The sequence below is a fragment of the Sardina pilchardus genome, chromosome 8, assembly GCF_963854185.1.
Source record: "Sardina pilchardus chromosome 8, fSarPil1.1, whole genome shotgun sequence".
Classification (NCBI taxonomy): domain Eukaryota; kingdom Metazoa; phylum Chordata; class Actinopteri; order Clupeiformes; family Clupeidae; genus Sardina; species Sardina pilchardus.
The window spans coordinates 26,454,674-26,466,480 of record NC_085001.1 but is presented as its reverse complement, the minus strand read 5'-3'; the positions used below and the strand labels follow the sequence as shown (position 1 = coordinate 26,466,480).

The 11,807-nt window shown below is 44.9% G+C and overlaps 1 protein-coding gene across 3 annotated transcripts; it reads left to right on the top strand.

Moving 5' to 3' along the window:
• The first annotated feature begins 527 nt into the window (after window positions 1–527).
• Window positions 528–7,692, top strand: asphd2 (aspartate beta-hydroxylase domain containing 2). Of its 3 annotated transcripts, none has more exons than XM_062543424.1 (4): window positions 528–797; window positions 2,910–4,637; window positions 5,338–5,451; window positions 6,309–7,692. In XM_062543424.1, exons 2-4 carry the CDS (start codon window positions 3,734–3,736, stop codon window positions 6,416–6,418), a joined length of 1,128 nt encoding a protein of 375 aa, XP_062399408.1. In that variant the 5' UTR covers window positions 528–797; window positions 2,910–3,733; the 3' UTR covers window positions 6,419–7,692. The 3 variants fall into 3 exon arrangements, with proteins under 3 accessions (XP_062399408.1, XP_062399410.1, XP_062399409.1); XM_062543426.1 differs by lacking the exon at window positions 528–797 and adding an exon at window positions 872–1,283; XM_062543425.1 differs by lacking the exon at window positions 528–797 and adding an exon at window positions 872–1,288.
• The last annotated feature ends 4,115 nt before the right edge of the window (window positions 7,693–11,807 follow it).

The following is an 11,807-nucleotide window of genomic DNA, read 5'->3' as shown; positions in this document are numbered from 1 at the left end:
TTGGTTGTGAAGACTTGCTCTAATTCACCCCAAAGGTGTTCTATTGTGTTGAGGTATGTGCAGGCCAGTCAAATTCATCCACACCAAACTGTGTTATTCATGTCTTTATGGACCTTGCTCCTATAAAAGTAGCTTAGCTTGCCTTGTAGCTCACTATATTGCCCATGACTGACGCAAGATGTGCAAAATACTATAAGGAAGATGAGCAGGTTGCTCACACACACACACACACACACACACACACACACACACACACACACACACACACACACACACACACACATTCACACACACACCAATCTTAAGTTTCTTGAGAACTTTACCCCGCAATCATCAGTTTTTTCTTGAAATGATATCATCCAAACGGAACTCAAAGATTCAGTGAGGCTATGTGGTGGCCCTTCAAAACATTTCTCAAAAAGTGGCTTCGTGTATCCCAAAGGGTTTTCTCCCATAGGATTTCCTCGGTGCCGCTCTCTCGCAAAGCATCACGGGATCTTGGGCTCTTCCTTATTTCAAGTATCTTACTGTTATTGCAATGGTCACTTGTTACATTGTAGCCTACGCCGTCCAAGCGTAGCCTAATCGTGACCAAATTCTTCAGAATGATACAGTTGGCTGTTGTATAGTAAATGGGTTAAACGTAGTCTATAAAACAGTTTAATCCGAAAGTTAAGTCATTCATTATGTGGTTCGGCAGTTAAATGAGTTTGCACAAATGTCGGATTGGATAGATCCGCGTCTTATGTTGCACTGCGGCGCTCACTGGCCGTTGCAGTATGTGGCCAGCAAAACAGGTAGGTGGAAAATGACAGGACTGACCGTGTGGGTGACCCAGTAAACCGGGGAAAGCTTTCAAAATTAGTTGACTAGTTTTCTGACATATTCACCAAAGCTATCACATTTTAGGCTAGGCCCTACTCTTCTTTTGATCTGGCAGTAATTGCATTGTAGTCATTATTATTGTAGCCTAATTATTATATTATATTAAATTAAATATAATGGCATACAAAGGGATTTCGTTAGGCAATCTGACTTATATAATATCACACAGTGTGATGTGGGATTAAGATGAGAGTGGGCCGTGGATCTCGGAGCATCTGTCGTGTTTTTTGATTGTGTCATCGACACAATGGACGACGACGAATGACAGCGTTAACCATACTGAGAGACTGCGAGAGCTGCGTGTTTCAGTGCAGAGGAGGAAAGACGTGTTGATGCAAAGAAGGAGGCGAATGCAGAAACCAATTTCTCGTTTTTGTTTACGAAAGTCGATCTGTTCGGTGAGGTGAGGCGCATTGTCTGATTTTATCGTTACGCGTGTCCGAGTTGGCTTATGCGTGGTTAGGGGTCTGCAATCGTGGTTTTCCGCCTTGCTCTTTTGATGGCCGCACAGGCGTGGAAGTTGTTGTATAAAAGCGTGCTGTATAAAGGTGTCTTGGACGTTGCTAGCCAGTATGGGCGGGGTAGCCTACACTCAATGGTTGCCTTGTTGTTGACGTTGGCTTTGAATCCATTTGGACTGTAAAGTTAGCTTGAGTTTATCTCTGTTGACTTGCCCTTTGTGTGATAAGCTTTTCAGAAGACAACCAGACGTCATTATCGATTGGCCACTCTACTCCATCGATATGCCGATGGCTTCGTAGCGATTTGCGTTCATTAACCTACAATTCTTATTTACCCTCTTGGTTGCAGTATGATAGCGTACACGTACTGGATTTGTACATGTGCAGAATGCCCGGACGTCTGACAGTGCGTGGGAGTTCCCCTGCCGTTTCTATGTATTTGTCTTGTAGGCTGATTGCACCCAATGTTTACCCATCTGTAGGTGCCTTTATGTGTCAGCGTATTTGCTTTTGGTTTGTCCAATGATGGGTTTGTTGGGTCGTCGTTAGATGTTTGCTTGATTATGGTTGAGTCTTTCGCGTTTCGTGTGTGTGTGTGTGTGTGTGTGTGTGTGTGTGTGTGTGTGTGTGTGTGTGTGTGTGTGTGTGTGTGTGTGTGTGTGTGTGTGTGTGTGTGTGTGTGTGTGTGTGTGTGTGTGTGTGTGTGTGTGTGTGTTAATACATGTCAGGTTGTGTTTTAAACTGCAGCACTGATAGTCGGGTGACTCATGATTCTGTACAGTGCAGTGCGGAGGAGGCAACTGATTTTCCAATGTAATGCCAGGCTGTGCTGCAGTCCTTGTCTCAGTCACATATTTAAACTGCTGTGCATGTTGACTGTCAAAGGAGAGAGGAGGGAGGGTGTGTGGGTGAGCATCAGTGGTAGCGTGTGTTGTGTGTGTGTTGTGTGTGTGTGTGTGTGTGTGTGTGTGTGTGTGTGTGTGTGTGTGTGTGTGTGTGTGTGTGTGTGTGTGTGTGTGTGTGTGTGTGTGTGTGTGTGTGTGTGTGTGTGTGTGTGTGTGTGTGTGTGTGTGTGTGTGTGTGTGTGTGTGTGTGTGTGTGTGTGTGTGTGAGGTGAGTGAGTGTATGCATCCAATAGGTCACTTCATATGTATCTCCCTCTTCCTTTTTAGTACACCACAAGAGCTCTCTTGTGTGCTGTTTTCTTAAATCGCTCTCTTTTTCTCTCCCCCGCTCACTCGCTCTTTCGCTCTTCCTCCCACTCAACTCTATATTTCTCTCTCTGTTTCTCACCTTCTTCCTACCCCCACCCTACACACACACACACACACACACACTCTCTACACCTCTTTCTCCTTTCACTCACTAACACACTCACTCTCTCTCCCTCAACCCTCTTTCTCTCCTGCTCCCTTACTCCAATACCTCCCTCCCTGTCTCTCTCTTTCTCTTTCTCACTCTCTCTGTTCTCTCTCTCTCTCTCTATGTTCCCCTCTCTCTCTCTCACTCTGTTTCCCTGTCTCTCTCTCTCTCTCTTTCTCTCTCTCTCTCTTTCTCATGCAGAGTTTGACGCCCTGCAGTGTGCTGTCCCCGCACATTTGTCTAAACGGGCAGAAAGGGAACAGCTGAATTGCCACCGTAGTTCTCTGCCTGACGCTTCGGACCCTCCTGGACTCTAACTCTCTCCTGTGCGTCCCGTCCTCCAGCCGGTGGGTCACATTTCTCCTCCTGTTCGACTGAAGGCATCTAGAACACTCTTCTTCATCTGACTCTGTGTCTGGCATCAACTCTCTTCTGATGTGTGCTGCCACACCTGTGCATGGGTTCATAGGTGTGAGTTCCAAATAGTTCATGTGCAGTGAAGGAGTTTGACTGTCCACCTTCTGTTGAACGGTTCTATTCTAGAACTTTCCTCAACTGGATCCGTTATCTACCTGAAGTCACTGCGCTTCCCATTGCCAGATTGGAGCATCTCCTCCTCCTTCCAGGTGGTTATGTCACCCTAGAGGGTTCTGCTGTGCGGTCAGAAAGTGTAGGAGAACACTTCAAGGCTTCTGTGGACTTCCAGACCGAACATTCGCTCACTGCCTCTGAGGAGGAACGATGAGGGCATCATCGGACTGAAGTCCCGTCAGCCGTCCTTGGGGATTGGAGACTGCGGCAACCTTTTCAGCTCGTCTTTGCCAGCTTGTGTGAGTGGTGTGTGTGTGTGTGCGTACGTGTGTTTGTGTGTGTGTGTGTCTATGCGCACAGACAGGTGAGGTAGAGCCAGCTAAAAATCTCAGCATGAATGTATGAGTTGCAGACATACAGAACCGTACAGGTGTGTTTGACTGAGCGCGTGTGTATGTCTGCGTGTGCGAGCGGTCTTCTCGCTCTCGGTGAAAATGGACTGGTCACTGGAGAGGATGCGTGAGCTTGTGGCCGGTGGCATGCAGTCGATGCGCGAGTGCGAGTCCAGCGTGCTGGGCACTGCCCTCTGCCTGGCGCTGCTCTTCGTGTGGTACTGCTACCGCGTCGGGCGGGAACACAGCATGCCCGGCCTGCGGGGCGCCTACGGCGTGGCCGAGAACCGGCGCGGCAGCCTGGCGGTGCCCGGCCGCGTCGGCTCCCTCATGCCCTCGGACGGCGCTGGCCTGGGCAGGGGCGCCAAGGGCCGGCAGTGCTCCGGCGAGGAGCTGAACGGCTTCGCCTACTGCCAGTCCCCCGAGTGCTTCCGCTGCACGCACGCGGGCGAGGGGCTCAACCAACGGCTCTACCACAGCCTGCAGGACTACGCCAAGCGCTACACCTGGGCGGGCATGGGCCGCGTGCACAAGGGCGTGCGCGACCAGGGCCGCTACCTGCTCTCGGGGCGGCCGTCCATCCAGAAGCCCGAGGTCTTCTTCCTGCCCGACCTGCCCTCGGCGCCCTTCTTCTCGCGCGACGCCCAGAAGCACGACGTGGAGCTGCTGGAGCGCAGCTTCCCCGCGCTGCTGGCCGAGTTCGAGAGCGTCTACCGGCTCCCCGCCGCCACCGCGACCTCCTCCTCCTCCTCCTCCTCGCTGCCGCCGGGGTGGAAGGCCAACAGCACGCCGCGCGGCCAGTGGTGGACCTACTACCTGGTCAACCAGGGCACGCCGCTGGCCGTCAACGCCCGGAGGTGCCCGCGCGCCTGGAGGGTCCTGGGCCAGCTGCGCACCTTCGTGGCCAACAACGTGTTCGGCAACGCTTGCTTCTCGGTCATCACGCCGGGCGCCGCCATCGCTGAGCACTACGGCCCCACCAACGTGCGCCTGCGCTGTCATCTGGGTGAGTCACACAGACACACACACACACACACACACACACGGATGTACTAAAGAAAGAGACAGACATCCGCTGTCACAGCCCCTGCAGCCTTGTTTATGATTTGTGACTACAGTACAGCATGAATACATTGCTGACGCGCATCTCTGTACACTTGCATATGTTCAAAACCAGTCTGAAGAAACACCATCGTCCTAATAGGCCACACTTATATTATATGCTACACTTATTCGCAGCCAGACATACTAGGGTGTGGCATTTACTCTCAGAATCACCATAATGTTGACACGGTCAAGATAGGGAGTCTTCAGAAGCAACACTCCAGCTTCAGTTTGTGGCTTTGGGATGGTTTGTTCAGATGATCTCACCGCGCATGACACGACAAAACTTTTTGCCTCCTTCTGCACAAGAACACCCAAGCTCTTGCCAGACAGACAAAACACGCTGGCTCGTCTCCGAGTGCATGTTCCCGTGAGGAGCTAGACATGGCACCTTTCCCCGCTCTGAGCTGTGGGCTGAAGAATGGGATTGTGTACATTCTGCTGAGCTCACTCCCGGATTGATATGGAAATGACTGCCACTGGTATAAGCATTGCAGGGAAGGTCTATGGAGTGTGGATACTGTCCAGAGCTTTGTGGGAGTGGCTGTGTCCTGTGTGTGTGTGTGCTCGCTAAGTTGGGGTGTGTGTGTGTGTGTGTGCAGGTCTGAAGGTGCCCGCTGGTTGTGAGCTGGTGGTTGGGGGAGAGCCGCAATGCTGGTCGGAGGGCAGCTGCCTGCTGTTTGACGACTCCTTCCTGCACACAGCCTTTCATGAGGGTAAGACACATTCACTCACAGAGTCACACACTCTCTCTCTCTCTCTCGCACACACACACACACACACACACACACACACACACACATACACACACACGGACATTAACATTTACATAACACTTTATTAAACACACACATACATGTCTCATAAACATGCACGCAGAGAAGCGCACGACACACACACACACACACACACACACACACACACACACACACACACACACACACACACCATACTGAGATATTTTGTGTTAGATTAGTATCTGAAGAGGGACATATATAGCCACATTTTGATTCTCCCCAGTGCCCACACACACACTCTAGCTGTTGAAGTGCTGAGATCATTTCCCCATACCAGTGTAGCTACAGGCTGTGGAACACGCTAGAGACAGGGAGATGGAAGGGATCTAACAAACTGTTTACTGTTCTTTGGTAACTGGACCAGAAAAAGCATGTGCTGTGCACTTCATCTGTATATGTGAGATAATTGGATGTTTTTCAGGAAGAGATATTTGCATATTCCTATAAATTATTTGTTTGAGCGTGACAGAGACAGGGACGTGGAAGTACCAAATGGCGATGGCGGTTCTTGGATAGATCTGGAAGTGGATAAAAGCCATTGCTTATTTAAAAAAAAAAAGCATAACATGCCTCATCATTGATTTTTATCCAACAAAATGTTTATAGTCTAAAACATACTTGTTCATGACATAGGGTTAAGCTTGTCAATTGAATGAATATGTTTTGTTTCCATGTATGTATGTGTATTTTTCCTCTTTTGTAATGTTTTGACATTGAACAGATGTCTTTTTAACTTTTTCATGATCTATTTTCCCTTAACACAATATTTATTTCAGGCACTGCAGAGGACGGCCCAAGGGTGGTCTTCATGGTGGACCTCTGGCACCCAAATGTGGCAGCTGCAGAGAGGCAGGCCCTGGACTACATCTTCAGTCCTGGACACTGAGCGGGAAAGAGAGAAAGAGTGAGAGTGAGTGAGTGAGAGAGACAGAGAGAGAGAAACAGAGAGAAAAGTAGAGAGAGAGAAGGTGAGAAAGAATGAAAGAGATGGTGTAAAAGCCTTGGTGCCTCATGTATGGGTGAGAAACTATAAAAACCCGTGAGAAAGCCAAAAAAAAGCATTTATAGAGGTCAAAAAGAGAAGGGTTCAGAGAAATTGATGAGCCAAAAGGAAGGAAGTTGGGAAGTCAGTTGGGGTCAGTTTGAAGGGTTATGTTTGTTGTGCGTAGTCCCAACACCCATCTCACCCCCACTGTTTATACTCCAAGTGTACATAAAGTATCCTTAACTGACATGATATGTACACACCCACATGCTGTGTTCATCCCTTTTGCCAGGGCTTTTTTCGGAGCACTTTGTACTGAATATAAATGTTTGCAGATTGACCAATCAAACAAAGTGTTTTCATCTGCCCTGTGGTATACCTTTAGTAAACCCAGAGAAGCTAGTATACAGCTCAACAGTGCTGTTGTTAAATCGTTCTACTGGCTGACCTGTTTGTACAGAAATGCTTGGTGCAAATTAGGTGTTTTCTGGTTCCTTTTGTAAGCAGTAACTGAAAACAAAAATAGACAGAACACTAGCGCAGGTGGTCCAGTGGTACATTTTATGACAGGTGAGTTCAACTGATAATGAACTACTTCTTCAAGACCAAATCATGGCATTCAAATGGTACTTTACAGGATAGCGTGGTTGGATTTAGCACATGGGGGTATGATTTTTTTAACCCTGTGTAGACTACTGGGTAACCTCTGTATTTTCTGACCACTTAGTTATTAAGCAAGGCTACAAGGAGTGAGGGTGCGCCTGTGTGTTTGTGCGCAGTTTTCACTGCTTTCTACTTTGGTACACTGAAAATGGAGCACAGCGTATACTTGACACATTTTTAAAAGTTTACAACTGTTACAGTTCTTAAATGGTCTAGATTTTAACTCTTAATTGTTCCGTATTTTGATCAGTCTTCTCTAAGTACAAGCTGATTGCATCATTTTGTGGTATTGATACATTCCTTTTGTAAAAAAAAAAGTTTTAAAAAAATCAGTTGTCTGATGATGTGGTTCAAGTAACAAGTGGTGCCATTTTGTTTTGTTTTGTGTTTTTTTGCCGTTGCAAATCAATCCTCAGATTTTTCTCTTCAGTCAGTATTGTGCCATAATCTCACTTGGACAACAGTCACAGTTTTATCAGTAGGTTGAATAAAAAGTGTTGCCTTTACACTCATTTCAGGATGTGTTTCATTTGTTGTTGTTTTTTGTGTCAAACTACAGGAAGACCAAAAAAGGACCAGTCACTCTCTTATTATCAAATATAGAAGGCATTACGTTTCTGTACATCAGAGACCACATTATGCAGGAATAATTTCGTTCTTAACAGCAAACTCTATTTATCAGCAGCCGCTCAAATGAGAGAAAAACATACACCAAGACACGACAACTTAGAAACAGCAGTGTCAAGTTTCCAGCTTTATGGGGGGTTAGAGAAGATCAGCTCAGAATTTCTCTGAATGCATCTTTTAAGTGATAGTGCAATGATGACATGAGAACTGCATAATATGTGTCAATAGCTACTGGTTGCTACTATCCTGATTTTGTGGCCTAATTTCAAATGTTAAAAGTGAGGCTTTCCCCAGGCAAATGCATGATGTTATTATAAGACTAACCATTGGCCCTGTTACTCTCTTCAAAATGCACCCTGATTCTGTTGCTATTGCCAGGTATACGGAGACCAGGAAGACAAGATGGGTGCATGATTTTAATGATATTGTGTCCTGCGGTGTTGAAACAAGATCTGTGTCTGAGATGTGCTATCTATCTAAGTAGGAATCTAGATATTACTTTTTTTATCTGCTCGAAAGAACTGCAGCTCCTCGTCAGATGACAGCTTGCTTCTGCATCACTTCTGAAACGATTGAAGTTGTCATTACAGCTGCATGCTTTGATGTTCCCCTTGTGGTATCAGCCTAAACAGACATGGGCAATACTGATTGCACTCCATCACGTCTGGTATTTTAAATCTCTCATCTCGCTGATGACAGGCAGTGTGAGATACCAAAGCCAGTTATTTTTCTCATATCATATAGTCATACAGTAATTGTATGATCAGCCCAGAAGGTATATTTAAATGGTTGAGAGACACTAATGTCTTTAAAGGCAATATCCAGGTCATTGTTAAAACCTACATGAGATCATTTAGTCCAAATTGCAGCACCATACACAGTAGCACATACGTAAGCACATTGAACACATCAGTATCAGATGAGTTTATCCTCAACACCGTAATGATTTTGTTTTGATATCATCACCGTATGCTCAACAACATGAGTCACACACAAAATACCCTCATGCACGAGCCTTGTGGTAAAATGAGTGGCGTATGATCAGATGCTATCTGTCACAATATGAATCACTTGAGCATATTCCAATGTGCTGCACTACCCGATATAAACAAAAGAGGGAGCTAGTGAGTCAGGCCATTGGCAGGTGTCACCATGGAAGCCTACAGCAAAGCAAGCCTTCATATGTATTTTGCTTGCAGTCTTGTAGACTGTTCAAAGTTTTCTGACAGCAGTTGTGTTTTTATTATTTAACATCTCTAGAATTGCATACATATCTAACATCTCTATCTGAGGTATAATTAAAGGCATGATAGAAACTCGATTTCAAGCTTGTGATATCTGCGAGTAGCCTGCCACCAATACCAAAAGGCTTTATTTATTTCAGATTTTTATATAAGGTTAACATGTTTAAAAAATGTGACTTGATTTGATATAGTATAGCATACTTTTGCGGACAACAACAATGTATAATTTCATCACTATTAAATAAAACAGGACAGGTTTTAGGAAACATTGGAAAAGGGAGTGAATGGCGTATGCCAGACAGACCTAAAGAGTAAATTCAAATTTGCCAAAGGTTCGTCTGGGTTCTCCCTGGCTACAAAGTTGACCAAATATTCAAAATCTTGGGTGTGCAATATTTGCATATCTGGTCGCCTTCTGTGTATGCCTTTGTCCACCATGGCTAAACACACGTACAGTACAAGTAATAATATACATACACACATACACATACACATATAGCGATGGCTCAAGAGAGGATTACTGTGCAATCCAAGCCAGTGTTTTCCCAGCAATTCTCTGTTTTAGGTTTCTTCACTTATTCTGATAAATATCAGTTGTTTAACCATTCAGCATGCCATTTTCCAGTTTGTGATTTAAGTGATTTGTCAGTGAGATATTATTGTAGCATATCAATGTATATTAGGGGCATGTCCCCTTTCAAAGTATATTATGATTACAGCCTTCCTAAAGTACATTGCCTTAGAGACCATTATTCTCCTCTCAGTCCTCTGGGATACCCTTACAGCACAGACTGACCCGGAGGCATCTCCATAAGCTTATTGGGGGAACCACAGCTATGAAAGGGACTTCAAATCCTCCATGTTTATAATAAATGTTAATGCATTTCAAATTAGGGATTTATCCCAAGGTTTGAAAAAGTAAGCCAAGAGATAACCAAGTTTCTCAAAAAGACTTGGCAAGTTTACAGTAGGCTACCTCACAGCCATCAGGAATCACTTTTGCCTTAGTGGGAAAGATATTCTTCATCAAATAAAGCACTACAAATGTAATCAACAAAAAAACGATGATATGATGGTATACCACAGGGCAAAAAAATATGAGTTGATGCATCAGTTTGTTGTGAATAGGAGAAGCATCTGTGTAGATAAGACATTAATCAGTTAATGCCTTGAATAACCGAATAGATGGCACATATCAGCATGATACCACATGCCAACATGCCACATGCTCATACTATGTCATGCTGAATGTAAGGGTACAGCAAGTTGTGTTCTCAAGAAATGCACTCTCTCCCTCTTCCCTTTGTATTCCAAGCATGAGAAACATTTTGGGTTGTGGAAATGTCACATTTTATTTGACTGAACCTATTTGGTATTCAAATTTGTCTCTCAAAGGTTGCTCTGGAGCCTTTAGGAAATTCTCATGGCTTTTGCTGCTTTGTTTTTTAAATAGCCGCAGGTCGAAAACAGATCTTTTTTTTTTATCAATACTTAATTCCTCATGGGGATGCAAAGACAACGCCTGACTCATGCCTTATATTCATGACATGGGACTGATCTATATATAGGCCTACTGTATATATACTGTGTTTATATTATATATATTATATATATTATTATTTATTTATGATTTTTTTTGCATGCATGGGGAAATTAGACGAAAGGAAGATTTACATTTATGAAACGGGGCCAAAGCCTGACATGTTGCTTTTATGTTTTGTGTGTTGGAACATGTCAACTTTTTTGTGAAATAAACTTATGCAATTGCCCAGTCTGACACTGTTAGCCTAGCCTACTGTAGCACTTGAAGTGCTGGAATGGTTTAGACCAGTTAGCCCATAGCCTACTGCTGAAAGGGAGCTGTAACTTCCAGTCATTAGGCCTATACTAAGGTTCAGAGTGTCTGTGCATAATTGCATGCACTAAGAGGTGAAGGATATGTGAGGGATATGTGTTTGTGGTATTCTTTATAGATCAGTCTGTTGGGGGTGGGGTTAATAGCGAGGGGATAAAATAGTTCTTCAAGAGTTCAAGGTAGAAACTGTTGTTGAAGCGCATCGTTCCAGTCTTCAGAGGGCAGAGAAGTCCAGAGGGCAGAAGTTGGAAGAGATCATGGCTCAGATGTGAGGCTGTGTAAGCTTGTTTTCCAAAAAAGAGAATGTCATATTCATTTAAGTATAGTAGTCTAAGAGGGCGTCATCCCTGCACAATTTACTAGCTTCACCTCCACTTCCACACCCTACACTCCACCTGTCCGTCACTGTGTTCCGCTTCGTGTACAACAACAATCACAACACCACCCCCATGGGCCACACCTCCACCCTCCACCGCCATCCCCATAATTAGACTCCTCTGCTGCATTGCCGCTCTGCGCCTCACATGGTTAAAACAGGTCCGCAAGAAACCCCAAGAGGACGTGTAAATAATGATGTGTAAATAAGGGCATGACTGTCTTCCCTGTAGGTATTGTCCATAGCCTAACATCAGCTTTGGGACCTATGGATCATGTTTGCCATTGTCAGTTTTGAATGAGACTTTTGGTCAAAAGGAAATCTTAAACCTTGATGGTGGTGAATTCAGTAATAACCTTGTCCATGAGAAAAATCCTTTAGGAATAAAGGCGTTGTCACTCTTTGAATTATATAATTACTGCAAGTAGCTCAACCATCACATCTGTTTGTTTATGAATCTCAAATGCCACAGTGCCATAGCAAATGCCAGTAGATGCATACCCGTCTAGTTAGCAGCAGATATAC